Source organism: Lepisosteus oculatus, chromosome 11 (genome assembly GCF_040954835.1).
Source record: "Lepisosteus oculatus isolate fLepOcu1 chromosome 11, fLepOcu1.hap2, whole genome shotgun sequence".
Classification (NCBI taxonomy): domain Eukaryota; kingdom Metazoa; phylum Chordata; class Actinopteri; order Semionotiformes; family Lepisosteidae; genus Lepisosteus; species Lepisosteus oculatus.
Window position 1 is genome coordinate 31,558,569 of NC_090706.1, and position 25,835 is coordinate 31,584,403.

General features: G+C 34.3%; 1 protein-coding gene across 13 annotated transcripts in view; it reads left to right on the forward strand.

The window, feature by feature from the left end:
- Positions 1–25,835, forward strand: part of LOC102695531 (teneurin-2) — an 822,495-nt gene that overhangs the window by 659,429 nt on the left and 137,231 nt on the right. For 7 of the 13 annotated variants that reach the window (XM_015349967.2, XM_015349971.2, XM_069196090.1 and 4 more), the window contains 2 exons: positions 8,494–8,523; positions 24,936–25,173. In XM_015349967.2, the coding sequence (XP_015205453.2) occupies positions 8,494–8,523; positions 24,936–25,173 (268 nt within the window). The remainder of the gene's footprint in view (positions 1–8,493; positions 8,524–24,935; positions 25,174–25,835) is intronic. The other 6 variants (XM_069196089.1, XM_015349973.2, XM_069196091.1 and 3 more) reach the window with 1 other exon arrangement.

Consider the following 25,835-nt stretch of genomic DNA (forward strand, 5'->3'; position numbering starts at 1 on the left):
TTTCTTCTCACTCGAACAAGGTTGTACTATTAATCGTCAAAGGTGTTTTAACAACTTCTAGGGGCATTGAGTATACAGTATGTGTGCTCCTAACGTATAGCATAAATGTTGATTATTTTGCACAGCAGTGTATATAGGTAAAATATTAGTTTTTTTCTGAAGAAAACAGTTGGCAATTCCACTTATATTGGAAATCAAGGTCCACATTAATTTTATTTTAATATTTCCTTTCAGAAAAAAAAATCTGTTCTGGGAAAAAAGAAAAAATGTAATTATTGTATAAATATATTCTAAAACGTAATTTATTTTGTAAGATTATTGGTAGGTTTTTTTCCCAAGTAGAAAAAATACATTAGGACAAACTTAAGTATTTAACAAAACCTGAAAGAGACCTGAAATTAACTTTTTAAAATACAGGCTTTTACATTTTTGACATGCCGAACAATTTCCACTAATGACTGCTTGTAGTAAACTGCTTTGTTAGTCTCCACTTAATTTAAACCGAAAGGCACAACATGTCTTGTTTGGATAGCCGTAGTTAGCTGAGGATTATTTAGGCCTAACAACAAGTGTGTTTCTGAATAATAACCCTTTGAAGTTTTCAAGTGACTTTTTTTTCGGAATTATTTTCAGTGATGTGTTTTTTTTATGATGAATGCCACCATTATTGTGTCTTTCAAATGGGAACATTGCATTTGTCCTTGAATAGCAATTGACAAATGATCAGCTCTCTGAAGATTAATTAATACCTTGAGAAAGTACTTTTTAAAAGCAGTAATGTTACATTAAGTGTATTTGAAAAATGAATCATGGATAATAGACTGTGCCTGGAAAAGTTTAATATATTTTCTCTTCATGAAAAATCTGAAAATATTCTGTTACAAATAAAGTTGCAAGAGATTCAAATACATTTAGAACAAATGAGTAGAAAGTGGTACTCACTGTCATTTACCTACTGTACTGTATGAGTAAGGGATACTTCCTCATTCAGGAATGAGGCAGCACTGCTGTTTTGCAATATTTTGCAAAAAATACATCTTTTTCATGGATATTCCCGTTTCAGTTTAACTGTAAATGTTGCTTTTCACTCAAACCTCTTTGTTCTTCTCTGAACACATCAGCTTTGTTCTGGTTGAAGTATCTGTAGCGAAGCCTAAACTTTAAATATACCTCAAAGTCATCCAAACAGAAAGAGAGTCCTGTCTTCCAGATCCTTCTGTATTTCATATTTTCCACTAAATTGTCCTAGCTCAAAGCCTTTTTTATAGGCAGAAGCATAATAATGTTTCTCTGTCTTTGTGAAAATCCCTTGAATGTCTTTGAGGCAATGCGGTCTTGGGAAGATGGAGCACACAGGTTTGTTGCATTAATTCAGATCAGAAGTAAAGGTGGCCTTCTTCCATGGAATAATATTACTGTATGTCTCAAAAACGAGCCTCCTCAGAATTATACTGCTCAGCCCAATTTGGTCCAGCTTTTACTTAAAATATATGTGATAAGGTGGCTTTACTTAAATGATTATAGACAAAATGGGCAACAGTTTGTATTTTTGTACATAAGATAAACAATAGTAGAACAATGAATTTGTTATGTGAAGCACAATTGCATAGATTCTTCTAACAAATTAATTGGTACAATTTATCATTTTAGAGAACAGACAATTTATTAATTTATTAATTGATTTTATTTTATCTGAAATAACATTGGCTTTAATATTCTAGCCTTGCAGATATGCATTGATGTCAATTCAACAGCAGTCAATTAATTCAGTCAATCTTCAGCATGTACTGTATTTTGAAAAAAAGTATAAAAGTATAAAAGTAGTCTCCTGACTCCATTTCATGATCTTTCATGGATATCTTACTGTACTATACTGAAAGAGATCACCTATGATACACTGTTGTACTTTGATTGCTATGGTGAGATTAAAGTAATATAAGGAAACCTAAACCAGCTTTAAACAGACAGTTTCTATGCGTGTGTTAGATACATTTGATTGTGTTATCTAATGAAGGTTACAGTATTCTGGGTAGAATTTTGCACACCTTACCCTTTCTTGTGTTTGGTGTATTTAACAAAAGGAAAACCATGAAATGCAATGCATTGTTAATGCTGCAAAGGCCTTTAATCTGCTATAAATCTTTATTAAAGCTCATCAAGGCTTTAAGTTCGAGAGCAATGTGATTATAGCCCTCTTAAAATGACATTACATCATTGGAGTAATTGGTTTACCATTTGGTAAAGCAACATCAATCATAACTAGAGTAACCACGCAGTAAATGAATTCAACCTTTCCAGTGCAGAGACTGACACTGTAATTGCTCAAAAAACAACCTTGAAATGAAATTGGAAATTGCAGTGTCTCTCAATGTGATGTTAACCTAATGGATTTATTTTTATACTCAATACATGATTTGCATTGCTTGATGAATCTTGAATAACAATGTTGTATACACTCATAACTTTTTTCAATTTTTTTTTCATTTCTCATTTACCACTAACGGTAGGACACGGATCTTATTTTCTTTCCTGCAAGGCTCGTAAACCTATCAAGGACTCATTTTAAGTGCTTCTTTGCTGTGTATTGAATTTGGCAAGTGAACATTTTGTAATGAGGCTATCACAGTGGTGGTAGGAAAGAAAGTTTGCAACGGAGAAGAAGCTCCACTTATAGCTGTGCTCACTACCCTATTTTGTCAGTGAATGAAAATGCAGAATCACTGGGCTGTAATGATGAGATCTTTTTCAAAGCTGAGCTGCATGCACAATGCTGCCATGCACACATTCGTTTAACTGAACCAATATTACTGATAAGCAGATTGAAATGGTCTAGACCAATTAAAACCTTTTAGAAGATCATCATCACCATCACCATCCCAGAAGAAATTTAAAATAAAAAATAATAAGCAGAGGATATTACACTCATTTGTGAATAATGTGGCAAGTGTGGTGTCTATGATAGAAATGTTTAATACAGTGCTACTGTATACAGTGTAATGTGTTCATTTTTTTGTTCTTCTAGAAAGAAATGTGCACGAGTTTGCAGTAGATATATTGATTTTTTTCTTCCTTTTGGAAGATAACACTTTATAAACCTACCAGCACACAACTGTATTATACACTTTCAGTTTATTTACTTTTCTGATGTTCTGAAGGATAAGATGATGGACCTTTTTATGTTTTTATATTTGGTGTCATGTTCTCTCTATGTGCTGTATGAAAAGTCACTTATGGGTGACAAGAAGACTGAGTCTTTCTAATGGGTGGAGAAACCAGTAGTTTCACACAAAATCAAATTTAATGAAAAATCCCAAAGAACCTGGAATGTGAATATATATTTTTGAGCTATTCTGGGGGTCTTATTTGTGTGGTTTGCTTGCTAACTGGCTGCTGTATTTTAAAGAAACCAGAACAGCGAGAGTCATTGAAAATACTGTTGATATGTCACTCTGCAAAGATTTCTTTTTCATAACAACAGACAGCCATGGAGTATTTCCCCATGCATACCTTCAGTGCCATTCACAGTCTGTTGAAACTGCATTTCAATCTGTTCCGTTTGATTAAATTTCCCTTCAGAAGTGGTAGTATTTGGCTCCCCAGGTTTTTTTTTGGTGACCTTTTCCCTCTACCTGGGGTTTTTATTTCTTTAGGGCTTTTCTTTCCACACTAAATTCACTATCCAACTCCATATGTCATACAGTGGTTTTCTTTTAGGTGATACCTTTTATCTCAGCTTAACATCCTTTAACACTTTCCATACTGGGATTAGTCACAAGATAAAAGTGGCAGAAATAGCTTTCCCAAGTGAGCAAGGCTAATTCTGTAATATTGGTTAAATTTCTTGCTGAACTTTTACCTCTGGGAACCTTTGCTGACAGCTTCTGTGAGAAACTGATTTAAATGTTGATGCTCTAGCAGAATGTTTAGGCTCTGCTAGAATAAAAACAATGGCTAAAAAGTATTTAAAGGATTCCCATACATTTATTGATTGTCTTTTACCAGTTTACCATAGCTATTAAAGCAGTTATACATAGCTAGTATACCATAGCTATTAAATGTACAGATTATCCTCATCAGTTTCTCCTTAACATTCATTTGCTTTTAAATTCTTGAAATAGTAGTAAATGGGATGAAAAATGCTTTTTGTAGTGTCTCCAGCATTGACTAACAAGGGAAGTTTTAGCCTCAGATTATTAGAAGAATAAAAACCTAATGTTTGCATAATAATTGCATAATTGCATAAGAAAGCACAGTTCTGCTTAAACTGTTAATATCTCTATGGCTTCTAATCCCTAGACTTTCATAAAGCGATGCAAAATGTAAAGTACCCCACCACATGTATCTCCACAATATGTACTATAGCCATCTCTATCCAACTATGTCATCTAGTCCTATTGTCTATTATGAGATTATAGGAATATCTTGGCTTGACTTTATCAATCTTCTCACTCTGCTTAAATATTCTTAGAGACTCCTCAACCTATCCATTCAATTAACGCTGGCTGAAAGGAGTTTCGGCAGGGCATACAATATTGTAATAGTTTACTTTCCTTTTCCAGAACAGAAGTTTGGGAGAATTCTAGAATTCTATGTGTATTTCTAAGGACTTCTAAGATTCTGTATGATGATTTTACATTTAAGCTTTCAGTTTTACACTACATTTTACTTTTCCATTCTAGCACTAACTAGCTGAAGAATGGCACAAATAACACTGCAAGATGATACACCAGAGAGTATCATGAAGCTAAACCACTAATGTATTTTTGCTTTTTTTTCCTGTCACTGCCACATACACGAGCCTAGCATTTACATATGCCAAGCTGGACACTTTGCTACTGATTAATTTATAGGAAGGTAATTTTTAAGGCAAATGTTAGAATTAGCTTAGAATGTGTGGCAATGCAAAATTGATGGGTGTTGCTCTAAAATTAATGATAGCTTGGGATGTTACAAATCCCCAAAAGGTACTGTATTTCTAGTTGTATGCATTTTCCTCAATAACCTGGCTCTGCGTAATCCAGAGACTTTGGGATCTCTGTTTTGTGAACGCTCCACCATCTTATAGATATGACAATAAAGACAGAAGTACAGGTGCAGAAAATATTTTGAAATACGTTATAGGTAGAATCAGTTTGAACAAAACATAGGCATTGGAAAAATAATAACATTTTGTCTGGAAGTTCTAATTGAAATATTTTTTTTTCTTTTAAGTATCATTCAAGACTCCTTTTTGGTGATTTGGAATACCCCATCTTGTTAATTATTTTGTCTCCAAAGTAGAACTGTTAGCAAGAAGTAATACTCTTTGAGTTGCAAATCCTGTTTAGGGACATTTTTTAATATAAAATGATATTTTTGCATGTTTGTGAATTGGAGAAATGGAAAAGCCAAGCGTAAAAATCAGGACCGCAGTGAAAGAAGATACACAGAAATGCATATTGAGTTCTTTGCCTTTTTTTCCTCTTATTTAAATTTCACCAAGGTCTATCCTTTCCCTTTTTCAGCAGAGATGTCACAAAGAAAAATAATTGCAACACACTGCATAAATACAGAAGCCATTTTTTTTCATATTGCAAATATTTTGAAGCGTAATTATCATGAAAGGCAATTCAACTGGAGGGGCAAAGCACAAACACATTAGTCATTGTGAACTTGTTTCCCTCTCATGTAAAAGCCTGATGGAATTGGCTAAATTATACTTCCTGGAAGCTGAATTTCCTGCGCTGCAAAATAGAATAATTGTCCAAACTGTGTTAGAACCATTTCAGTACCTGTGAAGTGAATGTTGCTGTCATTGGACCCAAAAACTATTTTATAATTGAACAAGCTATTTGTTTTCACTTTTTTTAATTAACTTAATATTAACTTTAAATTAATTAAAGGATATTTACCACCAGGCAAGAATCAATTCTGTGCTGTATTACCAAAGATGGAGAGACAGTAGGACTAAATGAATCCAGCTGAAAAAAAATACAACTGAATTGTTAAATCAAATATAAATCTTAAAAAATATATTTAAGTACTGTACTGTAAATATACCGTAAGTCGTCCCCCCCCGACCCATAAAATGCAGACATATTTCAGATTTAAACAATAACTCTGGCTTTGTGATTGAAGGTTTGTTAAAATATTCCATTTCATTAATGCGCAAAATGGCCAGAAAGATTCAGTGGTGAGCATTGCATTGTAAGATATGTCTGCACATGAATAAAGAAAGACACCTTTGGGGATAGATACATTTGGGATATTTTACGATAAAGTCAGCAAGAGCTTTTTAGATAGATTGAAGTGATAAAAACCAGGGAAAAGCAGTAAACAGGGCGTATTGTATGTTTTAGAGTAAAACTGAACACCACTTCAGGGCAGTGAGGTTCTCAGCCTGCAGCAAACAGTGGGAGGCTTGTCTTTTTATAGAATTCAGAATGTGGGCTGCTGAACTTGAATACCCTCAACATCAATGCTGATATGATGCATGTATTGACTACTGTCTGAAACAATGCTTTCTACTGTGAAAATGACCCATGGAATAGCTACTAAACCAGTTTTTGCCTATGTTCTTTTTGACACACTGGCACATCTAACATTCCCAATCATACCCACCGCATGTGTCATCGCCTGTTTAGTTGCCTGAAGTGCTGCTGTCTTATTGACATTTCTCATTACAATCTCTATTCTATGCTTCAAACAAAATAGGACTATATTATTCACAATGTAAACGCAGACTCTTTTAAACAGAGCAAGTAATTGTCTAGATTGCTGACAAGGTGTTTGCTACTTTGTGAAATAGCTATTAAGTCTTTGTAGTGATTTTCAGCTCTTTCTTTATCACTAATAGATGTCAGTGTTGGTATTCTTGATTGTAATACTTAATTTCTTCACGTGTTCTCTCATTTTTTACATCATTGTTCTTTTTTCTTTCAGTTTGTAATGGATTTGACATTCCGATTATGCATGGTCTGTTATGTAATATTATGACATATCAAACTTTCATGCTATTTGCTGTGAGGTTTCTGCATGTTATAAAATATGGTTTAAAAAAATACATAATCTTTTACACATTTATTATACATATTGACTGGATATGTTCATGCTGTAACTGTGAAATAACATTTAAAATGAAATCGTGAGCAGTGCTTGATCAGTAGTTTGCGTATATTTGGCCCTGAAAAATGTTCCAAAATATGTAACAAATAACTAAAATGTACAAGTCTATACATTAGCAAAGCAAATGCAGCATCTGGATGAAGCCTGCTCATAAGAGCTCAGCACTCAAGTGCCATGTCTATACATTATTTATATTGGTTCTACTATTTTTATCTCTTTATACATTTCGGTGCATTTACCCTCATGGAAATGAAAAGAATGATGCTCTGAATATTTTATTGACTTTCTATGTAAGAAAGATTTTGGGTTATAAGAAAGAAAGATTTGTCTGTGTTAAAATACAAAATATTATATTTACAAAATCGGATTTTAATAATTCACAATAAATACAAATATGTATTTTGTATTTATGCAATTAAAACTTTAAAGAATTTAAAGAATTTAAATGTAAAGAATCCTCTTACAGTATGTTTTCGAATGAACAGTTATTTACTTTTTAAATTATAATTGACTTAATTAGAGAAGATAACTAGTTTTAGAGGAAATTCTGTATCCTGAATATTTAAAGGCTTCCACCATTTGCTTTTCCCCAAATCCAAGACATTTTACCTTTGCTTGAGTTTAGTATCTTTTAACACCCTCCCATTAAAAAAGTAAAGGAAGATAATTAAGGACTTGTCAAAATTGCCTTATTTTGCCTTATTAATACTAGAGTTTGGCTATGTGTAGACATAAATCAAGACATTTTAAATTTCCAAATACACAAACTGAATGAGAGCAGGTTATTCATCTCACTTAGTTTTGCTAGAAGCCAAAAAAGGAGCCACTTTCTTACACATTGTGTTGAGGGGGACTTAAAGCTACCCAGCCATGTTGTTGATGATGTTCTGGCATCTTACAAAAAATGGCTGGATAAGATCATTAGATCAAATAGCTACTAGAAATAGGGGCCAAATAGTTGAATTTCTTTTAATTGTCTAATGTTCTACATACTGTAGATATATGCTAGTCTAACCAAATGGACACTTTTACTTTATGAAATGATTAATACCGCATGCTATGTTTAAAAAAACTGTAAAAAACACATTGGCATATGTTTTCTAAAAGAGCTTAACCCAGTTTAGGAGTTTGAATGTTATAACCTGTTCATTTCTTGTATAATTTTATTGGTTTTTAGTGTTTATCAGTAGACTTTTATTTTTTTTTAATCCCATACCATTACAGTGTTAAGTCTTTGTCTTTCACAGTACAGTACATTCAAGTACCTTTTATTTTGACTATTCAACTATTTTCTATTCAGGTCAGTTCGATGTCCATTTTGTAGGAAAAGTTGTATAACCAAGTAGTTAAGTAGTTTTACTCTAACAATCTTGGATCATTTCTCAACAGCCCTTGCCTTTATTCGGAAGACAACTCAATGTGAGTATGCTTATCCCTGTTAACTGTAGTTGGTTTAGATTCGACTCTCAGAAATCAATCCCTTACAGAGTGGTGAAGATGTGTGGTGTGTTTGTGCGGTACAGTGCCTGTTTTTTCTCCATCTGTGACAGTGGTTTGGCCCTCTTTGTAAATTGTATATATATTTATTCTAGTGTAATACTGAAGGTGTTTCATACTGAAAAATGTGGAGTGAAGTGAATGGTATTTGTGGCCTAGGCATTCCAGGGTCACACGTGCTATGTTACAGTACAGATGAGGACAAAATGAAAAATCTATGAAAAAAACAGGGGTGGTTCTGTTTGGTTTCTTTTTGTTCGTGAGCAAATGTTTGACAGAGATTTGGACTTCTATATTTTTTTTCGCACAAAGTAATATGCTTGTTTAAATATGGAAGAATTAGACTCCCAAAATCACAAAACAGTTCGATAGAATATTACGCTAGTAGTTGAATCTGTTAAAATATTTTCATGTGAACTAGATGATGAGAGTATCCTAACTGACTTAATTGACTGCCAGGAGCAAGCATTATATTAAAGGTATCAAAGATGCAAATTGACATCTGCTGTGTGTCCTGCTAACAAACCATACTGAAGGTATTAATGCAATGTACTGTTAAAAAGATATAAAGACCACTGGGTATTACATTTTCTTACCAAAAAACCCTGTAAGGATTGTAATAACGATTTCTTCTGTGTGCCAGGAGTAAGATGCTCCCGGCCTGTTGAAGAAGCAAAGTTTACTGATGGTTTCAATAGACAAATGAACTTGCTTTCCCTCCGGGAAATGTAAACTTGCTGGGCTGGAAATAAGGACTGCCTCTGTGAGGAAGCTGAGTGGAAGAATGTGGCAAACACACGCCTGAAAATCGTATTTTGGCTCCACAATTGAAAATGATTGTGAAATGCTGCCATTTAAGATCTCCTGGGATCCACCCCACACACACAACACAGCCTCTTAGCCCATTTTCTGTAGCGATCAGTGTTCGGTACCATATGCCCTATCAGTTTGCAGTTCACTGATCAAGTTTCTGCCATGCACCACCATAAGCTTTTATTCACAATAAAATGGGTTCAATTGCTGTTTTCTAATTACCCTATTTCATTTATTTTTAAGCAGACTGAGTCCTACTAAAATCACAATTTCTATTACCTCCTACTGTCTTGGGGCTGCTCCCATTACATTTAGATTGTATCTTTTATCATTCCAAATTGACATTTATGCTTTTACTTCTATTGTTTCCCAAGGTTCTCACAGCTAGCATTGGACAATTTATTTTAATTTATGTCATTCCTCTTATCTCCCCCGATGCTGAGGTGCAGTAATCTCAGAACGGTACTCGCCCACAAAACAAGTTGTTGGGAGATGTCATGTGGCGTTTCATTCTATACCAAATTGTCTCGAAACTGTAATTGCTTTCTGTGCCTTTTTTTTTTTACTGGATGGGGGTGATGCTTTGGTGGATGAACAGTTCAAAAATATTTGTCAGATATAAAGCAATTACTGAAGGTTTTGAGTAAAGATTCTCATTTGGATGGAGGAAAAGAATGTCTCCTTTTTCTAAAGATACTACTATTACCAGCCAGGGAAGCTATATGGAGATCACACTGAAACCTTGATGCACCACAGGGTGCAGATTGTTTTCTGTGAATTATTTTTTTCTAATGGTCCATACATCCCTTTTGGGATGAAAAGGGATTTGTAGATTCACAGGGAGTAATCCGAACAGCTGCTACTGAACAAGCTTTCACGTAATTTTGCGTTTTACCACTTGAATATTAGTTCCACAAAAGGTTAAAAGACAATTGCCACATTCCTTCCTTTAGCATTCCAGAAAGCTCCTTATTCATCTAAATTTTTGTGACAACCCATAACCTGTTCTGGAAGCATAAAACACAATACAGGACTGTACCCTGGACAGCATTACAGTCTATCAGGCACATACAGTACTGTACACATATGAGCACATATACAGTAACACATATAGACAAGTGCAACAAATTAGAGGTCCCACTTACCCAGCATGTCTTTGGATGTTAAGAGGAAACAGAGTGTCTGGGAAAAACATGCAAACTCCACAAAGTGGGCACCCCAATCTGCAATCAATCCTAAAACCAGAGCTGTGAGGCAGCAGCATTAATAGCCATACTGTACCACCACATCAGCCTGGATTTCACATTTCTTGACTAAATTAACCATATAAAACCTTTGAAAGATCTCAAAAATGTAAGTAAGCTTTAAGTTCATTACAGTAGTTTGCACTTCTAAGTTAAACAAAAAGACCAAAATATACTTATAAGCTTCAACACTGAAACATCATTCAAAATGAACCAACTTGTCATCTAATAATGTGACTACAGATCGCATAGTAGGCTTATTTTATACAACTGCAGTACATTTTAAAATGACACTTCATATTTGAATCCCCCTTACCCTCTTACACACATCGAATCATATCCTCCGTGGGTTAAAAAGGTGCTTAGCACAGATCTTCACGGCTTAAATGCTCAAAAGACAAGTTAGTTTAATTCTCCATAGTAGACAAGCAAAAAATAAACGTATCGCATTTTTTAATAGTTATGTTTCAGAAAGAAAAGAAGATTCTCACTGTATGAAACTGTTAGTCTTTAAACATTTGCTGCCCAAAGTTACGTTGATTTAAGATTAGCAATATGTAAAACATACTGTACCAGGTTTTGAGCTTTGCATAAGTATCTAATTTAAGATACCTGCTCTAAGAGACATCAGTGTATAAAACAAACCTAGATAAGATCAGCAAGTGAAGTAATTCAGATCATGGTCTAATTTCATTAAAATGCTAGACAGTGCTGAGTAGATTCCTGCTTGAAAAATTCTGGGGTTTTCAAAGCATATGGGATTTTTTGGAGGGATGTGCTAAACCTGTCACATCACAGAGATTGCAAGGGGAATATAGTTCTAATTTCAGCAACTACATGACTAAATAAATGTTTTAATTGGGGATATTCACAACACATGAAACAGATAACTGATTCTATTGCATCATTCAAGCACAAAAAAACAACCAAATATGTCTGGACTATTTGCTAGTTAAAAAATACCATACAGAGAGATACAGTATGTTAATCTTGTTCAAATCTAATGTTTAAAAAAATGAACTTCACACATTGTACAGTATGTACAATACAATGTACAGTATTAACTTTTTTCCAATAATGTCCAATAAATGAATTGCTTTACAAATGTTGTATGCACATTTTAAAATAGAATATTTTAATTAAAACTTAAATTATGAAACCAAACTCTTTTCATGGGTGAAAGAAGTTAAAAGTGAGAACAAAATGCAAAGAAAACTCAAAAACTACAAATACTGTATATTAATTGAAATATTCACCCCTTTTGCTTAAATGTGCTAAAAGTTAGTTTGACAAACCACACAATTGGTCCAATGGCTGTGTAAAATAATAGTGGTTGACATGGTTTCAGAATAAATTCATCTCCTATCTTTTGAGACCCATGTGAAAAAATGTGATTGAGACCTCTTTTTTTCATCTTAGAAATATTGCCCACATTAGGTAATTTCTAGCAATGTCCAATGCTGAGTGTTCGATTCATGCTTTATAACATCAAGGCTTGATTTGTGGTCTATGGTTTCCCAAATAATCTCCTCAGTAAATTGCAATACTGTAATGTATGTCCAAAACTCTGCAGCTAGGCTTCTAACTCACACAAGACCTGGCATCTAATTATCCTGTTCTTAAATATCTTAATTGTTTGCCCATAAAGTCAGCTGTTCTATATACAGTAAGATCTTTTTATTGGCTTATAAGGCTGTGAATAATCTGGCTCCATCATATGTTTCAGAACTCTTTCTTGTATACACTCCTTCTTGTAGGCGCCACTCATTTGAGGTTGATCCTCTGCTTATTATACCTACTGTAGGACCAAACGTCAGACTCTTGGTGACTATGCTTTTTCTATCGCTGGTCAGTATTTACAGATTCCTTGACCATTTTTAAAACTAAACTTTTTCTTGTTTTATTTTATCATTATGTACAGTACATGATGATATGGTTTGGAAAGGCACTTTATAAATATAAGTTATTATAATTTTTATTAGAGCTTGAGAAAGTTTGCAGAGAAGATTTGATTAAACTGCACCATCCAGATGTGCGAAGTTGGTAGAGACTTATCCGAAAAGACCTATGGCTGTAATTGCTTCTACCAAGTATTGTCTCATGAAGGGACATGAATAGTTAGGCGATCAACATGTATTTGTTGTTTATTTTTCTTTGCAGTTTTTTCTTAAGTTTTACTTCTTTTACCCATAAAGGAATTCAGTTTAAGCTTTCATGTTTGATAAAAATTACACACTTTTGTTTGTGGATCATTTATAATTAGTAACAAAATCTGGACCCTACTCATGCAATGCCCTGCACATTGGAAATTTTCTGAATATGAATACTGAGATTTTGATAATTACCAATGAAGAGACAACATATCTTATTTACACTACTGAGCAAACGTTTACTAAATACTAATAGAATTTCTAAATTCGTTTGGGATGGGGTTAAAAATGAACTGTATAGAGGATGTCCACCTGAAACTAAAGTGAAATATTCTGCAAAGTGTAGTAGTAATAGTATCACCTTTAATGCTCCCAAAAAAAGCTTCTAATTTTACAAATGTACCAATGAAATTGCTGTAACACAAGTGTTAGTTCTAACAATATACTAAATAAATATGTTATTTGTATTTTAAACTGTTTATGAATCTTACCTTATTCTTTTTTATTGTTCCCATAAATTAATACTAAGCTCAATGATTTATTGTGTTCACATACAGTACTTTTAAAACAAAGCATCAGCACAGTGTCAGCATGACAACACCATCATTACTTTGTCAGAAAGGCTTAATAATTTAAGGCTTAAGACTGAATTGTATGGACCAAAATGTCATAAAGCATACTATTACTTAACTAGTCACTTATTGCAGACAGGATTTTAGATTTCATTGATTTTTAAATGGTTTATACTATTAAACAATGTTCAACATTATTGAAACCAACCTGAACTCACAATAATAAAAATGCATATTGCAGATCTGTAGGTTGTGTGAAGATGTGTCACTAGTCTCAAGTTGCCACTCTTTGTTAAATAAGTACATTGTTCCTTCTCATGGAGTGTCCTCTATTGCAAGAAGACTTGTAGGCAGTGTGAACCTGTTTATTTTTGGACACACATTTCTGCTGTGCATACAAAGCAGTTGTAGTGTACCTTTTCAGAGGCAAAATGTCCAGCCAGCTGTTAAATAGGCATATTTGCATACTCAGCCAAATACCAGCATCGATTCGATGTTATTGTGGTTTATCCAGAATGCTTTCACTCCTAAAGCACAGTATGTTAACAAAGAAAACATTTTTGAAAATGAAAGTACAGTAATACTACAGAGGTTTTGTATTTTTATTGTTTTTTTTAGAGTATGCCACACTTCTTATTTTATTTAATAGTAGGGACAATGCTAATAAAAAATAACAAGGCTGCCTAGTAAATTATTATTGGTATAAGAATCGGAGATTATGACATACAGTAAGCAGAATGCCACTTCTTTTATTTCTGCAGGAAAGGAGTTAGTGATGGAATCTAAACTCAGTAGTGAAGTATTATGCCCTGTGAAGAAAGAGTTCGCTAAACTTTGCAGAGCACAAATGGATGGTTTTTAGGGAATTAATTTAATACTATTCAAAAACTGTTTTACCGGATTCAGATTATTTGCACTCTTTATGTGAAATAATGAAAAATGCATAAAGTAGCATTACACTTTGTTATACTTGTTCGTATTGTATTAATTAAAGTAATAGTACTAATTCATTATGAAATTACAACTTTTGTTCATATTTATATACACTTTTGTTCATACTTATATACTGTATGTGAATATATATCGTGTTTGGTTAAATTAATTGCTGTTTGTTGGTTTCTGTACATTTGATATATACTGTATACATTAATATTTGGTGCAGTAGTTTACAAGAAGGCTTTTAAGATATCCTTTTAGATTTGGTAAAACTAGTTTTTCTGAATTAGTTATTAAAATTTCTCATTTTTCTGAGTCAGGCAGACTCATTTTTACTTTCTTTTCAAAGTCTGTGTTTTAATCATGACAGACTTAATACGCAATAAATGGAATATATAAATTGGAGACTTTTTTTTTGCCATTCTGAGGTAGTTGCCCTGGATATGTGCATAAATAATAGGAAGTATTCAAATGAAAATGCTGGCGTGGAGAATAATAGGTATTCATCAGCTCAGCTGCAGTAATAAGAAACACTGCACAGACATCTGCTAAAGATGCAGCTTCAGCTGAGAATCATGAAGAAAATGGAAAAAAAAAACAGAAAACACAGCCTCTGCTGTGACACAAGTGGCACTTCAGTGTTGTTTCGCAGTTTCTGTGAAGCAAGCCCTTTAGTGGTTTGAATATTAATTGATGTTTTTGCATAAGGTAGATAACCAAGAAGTTCTCAAGGACTCCTTGTTTTCTTTATTTATTCTTGATTTATGGTTTAATGTGAGGTGCAGACTGCAGGGTAGGAGTTGCTGTGCTATGGGCAGTGATAAGAATTAGAGATTTTGATCTCATTGTAAAATAAAGCCGTAAGTCCACAGTGTATTGCTATTGAATGACCCATAACTTTGGAGCTTTACTTGGTTTTGGTTTTCGATTATCTTACCTTTTAATACGTGGGATTCTCAGTGTACTAAATGTTGTTTCAACCAGTGCTTAGCTAAGCCAGTGCATTACATGACCTTATTAAACACATTGTTGGTTATTGTGCAGCTCTTGTCTGTCTTGACCAGAAACCTGTGTGTTGCACTAGTTTGGCCAAGGATATGTGTTTGGAGTGGATTGGAAAATACTGCTGGCTAAGAACATGATTCATGAGTAAATCTAAACGTGCACATGCCAATGGTGAGTCTAAAGGATATGAAACATAATCTGTACAAGAAGCTTGCTGAAAAGAGTAGGATTGTCTGTGTTTTAAAATGGCTAGAAGTTTTCAAGAATCTGCTCTCAATTGTCCCTATGTGGTTAAACAAAACATTGGATTGATTGGATTGATTACTTGGGGTTGTGTATGATGCATCTATTAATAACTGCAGTGGTTATCTTAAATCAGTGCTTAAATATCAATGGTGCACAAAGGTGTGGGGGTGGAAAGACTATAGGGAGAGTCTGCATTTCCACTAGAAGCAAATTGTGCGTGATTAGAATCTGAGGCAGATCTTTTATCTTTTTGAAATAATTAGCAATTTCATAAATTCATGATTACGGATGTGACTTGAAGATTGCAATCTCCCTTAAAAATTTAAGCACTTAAAAACTTAAATCCAGTTTAATGTTTCTCTTCAAAATAAATCTGACACAAGTATAAGACACTTGCTGACCATTGGTTCATATAGCACCTAAAAGCATTTAATGTTTCCTTTCTAATTCATGGTTATGACCAGAAAATTAGCTTGTGATCGTTCATCTACTTAGTGAAAATGCAGTTTTGAGCATATTGATCTTGATAACATTCTTATATCATTAGTAGCATATCGGTAAATCTACTCTGTAGTTCACACTGTGTAACCTCAAATAGTCTGTAACCTCAAGTAAAATATGCAGTATTTTTAAGCAACAATCCTTTATTCTTACTTTCTTCAGTCCCTCCTGTGGATGTGGATCTTGTAATATAATGATAGTTTTTAAAGGTATTAAGAACATATAGAAATAAAAATAGGAAAACAAGTACAAATTGCTTGCACTGAATTACTTACTCAATGCTAAATATATCACATGTATAAAATCTCTTCATTTGGTGAATAAACAGAGAATATTTGGCCTCTTTAATTTCAAATAAATATGAGTACATTCATTTCAGACATACTGAAAATAAGTGTTGTGTTTTATTAACACTACTGCTACAGTTGTTAGATTTTGTATTAGTTTTCAACACATAATTAAGACTGGGAATCTGAATTATTGTTTCATTATATTGTCCGTCTTAAATTAGACTTTTGTGTTCTCCACATGTGAGCTTTCTCTCATTAATAGTTGTCTCTGTTTATATTTTCATAACCTCTTGAATTAACATTAAGTATGAAATTGGCATCCTGGACAAGAGCTGTTCAATTTCAACTATGAATTTGAACCACAATTATAACTTTACAATTCAAAATGAACTATAAAAAAGAATCCACTAAATTATCTTAAAGTGTGATACAGTTACTGAGTTGAAGTCAAACAAACACATATTGTATATATACTGTATATATTTGTTAATGAGGGCTATTCCTTGTCTTCTTTGCATAGTATATACTGAAAACAAAAGCTTCTGTCTCAAAAACATACTGCTATTAGAAATGCACTGTTAATATCACATCACAAATGGATATTTTTTATTCTTAAACTACAATAGAAAACTAATTAACAACAACAAATAGGAACAAAATGAACCCTTAAGTCATTGGCAGCAGAAACAATCTTAAACAATAGGCATTGTTCCAAATTAGCAGCTCATCCAGGATAGTCGACAGTTAGTTTGGATGCCAATTGGAATGTATGTGGTAGTGTAAATTAAGTAAATGAGGCTAAAATTAAAGTGATAAATCAGGTCTTGACACCAGTTTGTCTAGCAGGCATACCTATAAAAGCTGAATAATAAAACATCACTTTCACCCTGATTAGGAAATGTCAGGTGTGGTCATGTGGCCTTTTTGGTCAGATAAAAAGGCAACAACTTAGAAGACACAAAAGCATATTTATTTACAAGACTAGTGAACTAAACACAATTGTAATTAATAGAAAAAGAGTGTGTACCTAGGCCCATTCTTTTACAGAAACAGGACTTAGCTACCCATGTCTTTCAGTGACAGATACCAACAGAGCACAACATGAGACATAAATTCAACTGTACTACCACTTACTATACGAAAAGGCCAACAGAAAATCTGCTCCATGATGATGAAATAAGTGATGCTCAGTGGCTATACATTTAACCTTGTAGGTATCCTTAATGCCACTGTGACACATAATAGTATTGTGAGAGCTTATGGAATGTACCTTGATTACAATTATTATTTTTGGCATACACATGAGCAAAACTGGTCCATGACGTGTAGCTTCTTCAATTTAAAAAAGAACTGGTTGTACCAAGACATCATTCAATGATGCTGTTTATTTGTATTTTATAAATGCAGCAGTCTTATGAACATCATAGAGTTTTATTTGAAGGTTACAATCAGATGGTGGAAAAACTTTAGGTTTTTACAAATCCACAATAGTACGCCATACAGTATGCCTGTGTTAGGAATTAAACGGTGTTAAGTGTATGCCAGACTGTGAAAAGCAAGTTTTTGCCTTTTTTGTTTTTTGCTTCTGACAAGGTCTCTGTAACAGCTGTCAATATAAAATATTTTCATATCAGTTCAAACCTATAATAATACTTTTGTAAAACATTTAAGGTTTTTAGTCCTGAGGTATACATGGTATATGCCATATGCTTTTTATCACTTCACTTTGGATATTCACGAGAGGCTATATAAATTGAGAGAGAAAAAAAACAATTACCTTGACAGAAAAGATTTTACTCTGACCTAGACGACTTTGCTGAAAGCTTAATACATATACTGTATTTTCAGCAGATTTTCACCAAATTTACTGGCCTACAGAGTAACCTACATGCAATGGTAAAATTTCAGATTAGGAATTCATGTCAGATTAAGATTAATTGCATGTTCATTAGTTGAAATTATAGAAATTATTTATTACCTTTAATATGGAATTTAATGTGAATATTTTACCAACTGCATTAAGTTACACATATAAATCCATCTTGTTGTGCTGATGACATAATGTATTAAGCAACCTGGGTGTGGAAAATCTATTTTTCATTACCTAGATTATCATACTGGAACGTGAAAGCATCAAAATGAATTAGCACAACATCACAATGTAGGTGTGACCAGTAAACTTGATTGTCATACCATAAATTTAATCCATTTGATCCCTTGCCATTTCAGCTGTTCAATACTGCCATAGTTTGAACTCATTCACTGCCTTTGTGTTCCTGTTGGCTTATTGTGTATTGTGTACGACAGGCACAGTACAGTAGATTAGATGGATTGACCATCAGAAACATAATGAATAGGCCAGCACTGATCTCTTTTCAGCAGGAAAGAATAAAAACCTCTGTTTATCACCATATCTATTGTGAAGATATGCTTCTTTACACTGCCATCAAGGAAAATCCTGTTTCTCACACTGCTCTGGGTGAATCAAATAGATTACATTTGCCAGTGCTGCAATTGATTCAGTAACAATGGTACCATTATAAGCTTAACTTTGGAAAAAGAAATCAAAGAACAACTGTTGCAGCTTTTTATATATACTGTATATACACAATATGTTTGAAATCAATGGTGGATTCTTCAGATCAAGAAAGAAAAACAATTGGAAACAATATACCTTGCTTATCAAGAGAACAATACCTATGTGTTTTCAGTATTTTGGAGGTTAGAGCACTGTCACTTACTGGCCAGCAATCTCTAATATTGTACAGTATGTTCGTTTTTGCACAACCATTTCCGCTTTATTGAAATTCCAGGTTGCAACTATCAATGCACCAGTAGTTCAACTGTGAGGAGGCAGCTCAACAGTTATTATTTGCAGGTCGGGTAGCCACCCAGGGACCAAAGCATTTACCAATGTTCATAGATACAACAGAAGGAGGTGATGTGAGCATCGTCATAGGTGGAATTATCAACAGTGGTGCCAAGTCCTCTTTAGAGATGAATCAACATTAACAGTAGTGTATGTACTGTAGACCAACCTATTCGACATCAGTGAGAGTGGTGAAGACATAAAATACTATACCAATTGTTACAGTATGTACAACAAACTAATCAATAAGAATATCCAAGGGTGATGAGCTGGGCAGGAATGTCTAGTCACTGTAGATTAGCGCTTGTAATAATTGACGAAAACCTGAATGAGCTCCATTTTTTAAGTACTGGGACTCACCTGCTGCTCTTACTGTGGGCTCAGCTTGACAGCATTCCAGTAGGACAGTGTGCGTCGTCATGTTTTTTTGACAATGTGGATAATGAAACAGTGACTTTCCTATGAGATGAGAATGTGACATTTCTAATTGATATTTTAGAGTATGTATGCCGGCAGCCATATCACCCTGCAACGCCGGCAGCCATATCACCCTGCAACTCACAACTGGCAACCCACTGAAGCTAAGCAGGTGTGAGCCTGGTCAGTACCTGGATGGGAGACCTCCTGGGAAAAACTAAGGTTGCTGCTGGAAGAGGTGTTAGGGGGGCCAGCAGGGGGCGCTCACCCTGTGGCTCATGTGGGTCCTAATGCCCCAGTGTAGTGACGGGGACACTATACTGTAAACAGGCGCCGTCCTTCGGATGAGACGTAAAACCGAGGTCCTGACTCTCTGTGGTCATTAAAAATCCCAGGGTGTTTCTCGAAAAGAGTAGGGGTGTAACCCCGGCATCCTGGCCAAATTTCCCCATCGGCTGTTATCAATCATGGCCTCCTAACAATCCCCCTCTGTGAATTGGCTTCATTACTCTGCTCTCCTCCCCACTGATAGCTGAGCGTTGGTGAGCGTTCTGGCGCACTATGGGTGCCGTCGCATCATCCAGGTGGATGCTGCACATTGGTGGTGGCGGAGGGGAGTCCCCATTACCTGTAAAGTGCTTTGAGTGGAGTGTCCAGAAAAAGCGCTATATAAGTGTAAGCAATTATTATTATTATTATTATTATTATGTATAATGTCTGTATGCACAGTATACAGTATGTATGTGCATGTATTGTATTAACTTAAAATCTTTAGTAATTAGCAAGCATTTGGTTCTGAAGAATTGGAGACAAACATGTGCAATGAGGACAATTGCTAAAATTCAAACTATAATTCCATTCAGAATTTCTTCAGGTTTTTTGCTGTAAAGTATATCGAGCCTAATTTCCTTTACTAAATAATAATTCTCTTGTAATAGTTCTCATTTGTCATGGTAACTCTCAATCAGAAGACATGATTATTTCAGAAGTGATCATATGATTTACCCCAAAAAAATATTCACCTGTCAGTATGGACAAATTTACACTAATTTAGATTCTATAATAAAGTTGTACCTGTACATAAATGCTATAGGAAAATCTAATTCTTTCATTGGTGTAATCTTCTGAGTTTCTTAACGTATTATAACATTTATCAGTAATATGCTAAATAATCCAATCTTTGAAATGTTTTATGTCATTGACTGTTTTTGTGGCATTATGTAAGTTATAATTTTATAATGCTTCATTAACCTTGCATTAATCACAGTGCAGCCTACATATTATTGTTATTGCATTGTGTTTCTTTAATTTATCCCTTAAAATGGCCTTAAACTGTCCAATTCCATTTCAAGAAAGTAAATATAGCCAGAAAAATATTTTTAAAAGAAATAAATGCATTATAGTTTTTTAAGCCATTTTATTTTGTGCTTTACCTTTATTTGTTTTGGATAAACTTTCTTTAATAAATTTCAAGGAACAGGGAAGAAACTCAGGTAGGCCCTGTGTTAAAAAAGATGATAAAATTAGTATCTTCCAGTGTGTATCTTCTTCTTGCTGATACATTGACCCTGTCTCTGCATATACCTTTCTCTTTCAGATAAATCCATTACTTTTTCAAATAGGCAGGCGCAAATACCCATTTAGTTTTCAAAGTGCAGTGGAAAGTGCAATGAAAACTTTCATTTTATTTGATAGCATTGTGTGAAACTGGAACATTCAATGTATCAGTTTCACAAATGCTATCAAAATACTCTAATCCCTTTGAAAGAGCTTTCTTTGTCAGCTCAACTTTAAAACTGTGGTAGTCTTGCATTGCTAAGGAACATGAACATTCAGTACTTTAATCTACTTTATTTTAACATTTTTAGTGCATTTGTTCATTTTTTCAAGAAAAGCAATCAACTGAACACTTAAGAATGGCATTAACACACAGGCAACAAAATTGAATGGTGTGGAGTGAATAAATTGATTACATTTACCTGGATTATTGAAGCCTATTTTTTGCTTGAATTTGTCACAGAGCTTTTTAACAATGTTTCACAAGTATTGTTTTTTTAGATTTCTATGTACAATATTCCTGTCAATTCCATGATGTTTCAGTAGAACTTATGAAACCTTTACATAAAAGAGGTAATTTGTCAAGTCTTGTTCATTTGGTTGCTACCATTCAAGAGAATCACGGATCCAGTTTGTTGAAAGATGTCAAGGTGTCAGCTGCACCAACATGGCTGAATAGGTTGTTCCAGAAACCCACAACCCTTTGTGTAAAAAAAAGTGCTTTCTGTTTTGAAGTTACCACTTGTGTCCTTTAGTTTTCTTTGTTTTTGAATTATAAAAGAAGAAACGGGAAGGCCTCTTTAGGTAAACTGAGGTGTGGTTTGTTATCCTCATTAATATTTGTTTTTGTGGGCTACTTTACATTATTAATTATTAGTATCCTTATTGCACTTTGTTTATTAAATGAAAATAAAAACTAATAATAAAAGGAATGCATGGGTGACCTCTTATTCAGCCCATTTTGTGGCATAGGTTTTGGAAAAAGGTCACCTCTGTGTAATTCAGTTTAAAAACCCCTAAGTTTTTAAATGTCAATTCACACAAAGCACCTGGGGCTATAGTTCTTGGACCTCCATTCACACACCCAGGCAACAAAGGAAAAATGAGAGGAGTTTTTGTAACAAATTACATTTGTTGGCTGCACATGATGAATGTAGATGACCTCATCAAATGAAAGCTTTAGCACCTTGCACAGATGCAATCACAGTGGTCTATGAAACCAGGAGACGACTTTGAGAACCAGCATCGGAGACCGAATTCAGCTGGATGTGTATAAACATCACAAGTTGCAGAAAGACATTTATTAATTGATAAATTCCATTCTTCCCCATCTTTAAGATATTGAACTGAACTATATAGTGGGAGTGCTGACCTTCAGCAAGTTGTTTATTCAATCTTCAGTTAACGAAACCAGCTATAAGTAGTTTTCCTGTTCCTGTATTTGCTCACATGGTTTATTTTGCAACATTAGATCTCATTACAAAACACTGTACCTTGTATAATGATGCCACTTTAAGTGTCTGCTTCTTTTAGACTTTCTGCACTGTTCTACATTAACTGACCTTAGAACCAGAATCACTGGGCTTGGAAATACCTGAGCACAGGAAGTGAGAAATCCATAATACATTTTTCTCAAAAGTTTAGAAAGGTTATTGAAGCTTTAAAGTTTCTCTAAACTATCAACTCCATAAATTAACTGTATATTGAAACGGGGGGTATGCTTGAAAAGCACAATGTTATCTATTAATAATTCAACAAAAATGTTTTGATGAACTAATGTAGCTGTAGATTTTAAACAAAGTTAAAATCTGTACTGTATATGCAAAATATGCAAAAACACTTTATCAACAATTAATAAAGCTAAATAATGTTTAACTGCTATTTCATGGACATGGTATGATAAACGTTGTTACTCTATGACACTAATGTATTTAGTAGAATACATTAGAGGTACTGTAGGTATACTGTACTAAGTTTTGCTGTGTCCAGCAAGAGAAATGATATAAATAGTAGGGCATTTAAAATGTGTACAAACCTCTCAATGAACCAAAGACACAGATTTCATCTGCACTTAATTTGCTTGATAAGGCACCATTTAAGGAACTGAGGTCTTGATACATAAACTCCCAGGTGAAGATATATTTTGATAAAAGAACATTCTGTGAAAAAAAAACTTTAGTTTGTTCTGCAATGTGGACAGGAAAGGGTCCTTTAGTACAGGCTGCTGGTTTCTCTCTCTTTTTTCTGTTTTTAGGAACATTGATACTTTGAAATAAGGGCACACTCTATACCCTTGGCTTTTCTGATTCTTATGATTCAATTACCGTTTCCAATTAAAGTTGTCAAATAGTGTCTTTCTATGCGTTCCTTTATACCCAGGTGAACTGTGATTTTTTCCCGGTGTGTTTTATTCTTTCTGACAGCTTCTGTCAAGATGCATTGAAACCTTGTGAAATAATACACACAAGGGCAAGGTATTTTCATCTTCAGCTTAAAAGATGGGGAAGGAAGGAAAGACAGAAAAAAAGAGGCCATACGTTTGTTGCAAAAACTAAAGAAATAAATATGATCCTTCTGTTTCCTGTAGGACTGTTTGTTCTTTAAAATATCCAACCAAGGTTTATCTTCCATCATGTAACATTTTCTGACATTTTGACTGCTGAAATCAGGTTTCCTCTTGCAGGCATCCAAGCATGGATCTGCAGAATGTGAATCACGGATCAGCAGTTAAACTGAATATTAAGTGTGGAAGCAGGCTTTGGAGGAGAGTGCATATTTTGGTCAGGCCTTGCCAGCTGTAACCTTGGCAAGCCTAGACAATCCACTCCAAGTCTGATCTTCATTTAATTTTAATTTTTAAAGAGATACTATCACTTCTTTCAAGATATGACAAGACGCGATCCCTAGATCAGTTAGATATCAAAAACTGAAATAGCATTTTTTGCCAAAACTAAAACTAGATTGGCCTCCTCCTTGTTTGCATACTTCCTCATGTGCTAAACAGATGTGAAAAAGAGTGAAAAATCCAGACTTCCAACAGTGGTTGCAAATAGTCCATTTGGGTATGTGCTGAAGTACTACTGAAATGAAAAAAGCATGAAATCAAGGAACACATCAAGAGGTGCTTTGAAAATGTTTAAATTGAGATTACATGCTTGTTTTTTTCAAGTCGGCATGATTTATCTTTCATCTCTTTTCAAGTATTGTCAGTCCTGCAGACTCTCATCAGCTTTCTTTATAGGCAGTGTGGTTCAATCCATTTGATATCTAGGATCATTCAGAGTAATAATACCATTATTTTGTCAAACTATGACCAAATTTACAGTCAGTATAGTCATAGTTATTTATTAGTGTTGCCATCGAAAACAAAATGCAGAACATTATTAAAGACAGGCTTAAAACTTTTTCAAATACATAGGTTTGGCCTATATCTGAAGCAATTAAATTATGTGCCCCTTTGTTTTGGAAATTCTGGAAAGCATTTTTTATGATTGTTCTGCTGAAATACACTTCCTAATTTTGTAAAAGGTGACCCTTTTTGTTCATGTATGGCCACTAAGATATTTTCCTTTGGTGATTTCTGTTATCACTTTGCTTTGATGATTACAGTATGCTTATTCATTCATTCAAGCGCTGAGCTGCTGAGCGAGTTTCTCAAAGGCATAGGAACATTAGTGGACAAATGTGGACAAACTATATACTGTATGCAATTATATATTTTTTTCTTTTGCCAGGTCCTCCTAACCATCACAGCCAGTCAACACTAAGACCCCCACTGCCTCCACCGCACAACCACCAGACGCTGTCTCATCATCACTCCTCTGCCAACTCACTGAACCGAAACTCGCTGACCAACCGACGGAACCAGATCCATGCTCCAGCATCTGCTCCTAATGATGTGCCCACCACCCCAGAGTCTGTGCAGCTGCAGGACAGCTGGGTGCTCAACAGCAATGTGCCCCTGGAGACCAGGTACTGTACCACGTTTTACCATTATTATGAAGTTACAAATTATCAGTCATCCATATTAATAGTACTAGCGGTTAATATTTCTGTTTAACAATAAGATTGATGTTTTCCAGTAGAAAATTCTGAAATTGGTATAGTATGTTTTGATAACTAAACTTTCTGCACTCAGTGTTTTAAGTGGCCTTCATTAAATCCTCCAGATTTTCCTACCTTTATTGGTTATTTTACAGTACGTATTCATTCTTTCAGTTTTTCTCAACCTCCCCAAAATATTTTGAAACTAGGTATGATCGTTTCGTATCTGCTCTTCAAGTTCCAGCTTATATTTGCTCTACTGATCATTAAATAGGCAGTGCTTGAAAAGCTCAAGATGTGAGCAGAAGCCTAAGGTTTGATAATTGCTTTTGATGATGGCTAGATTCTTGACTTCATCAATTGCAACCACAGTCATATTCTTTTGGACTATCAGGACTGGGAAAAAGAAGGATACACATGATAGGGTTCAGGGAAAAAGAGGCTTATCGATGAGACATGTTTGTCTAATGTGGACCTGATTTAAATCAATTCACTTTGTACAGTACTACAATATAATAACATTTTGCACTAGGTGCTTAACTCTTCTCTGTAATTTATCATTTTCAACGTGGATTATTTTCTGAAGTAAA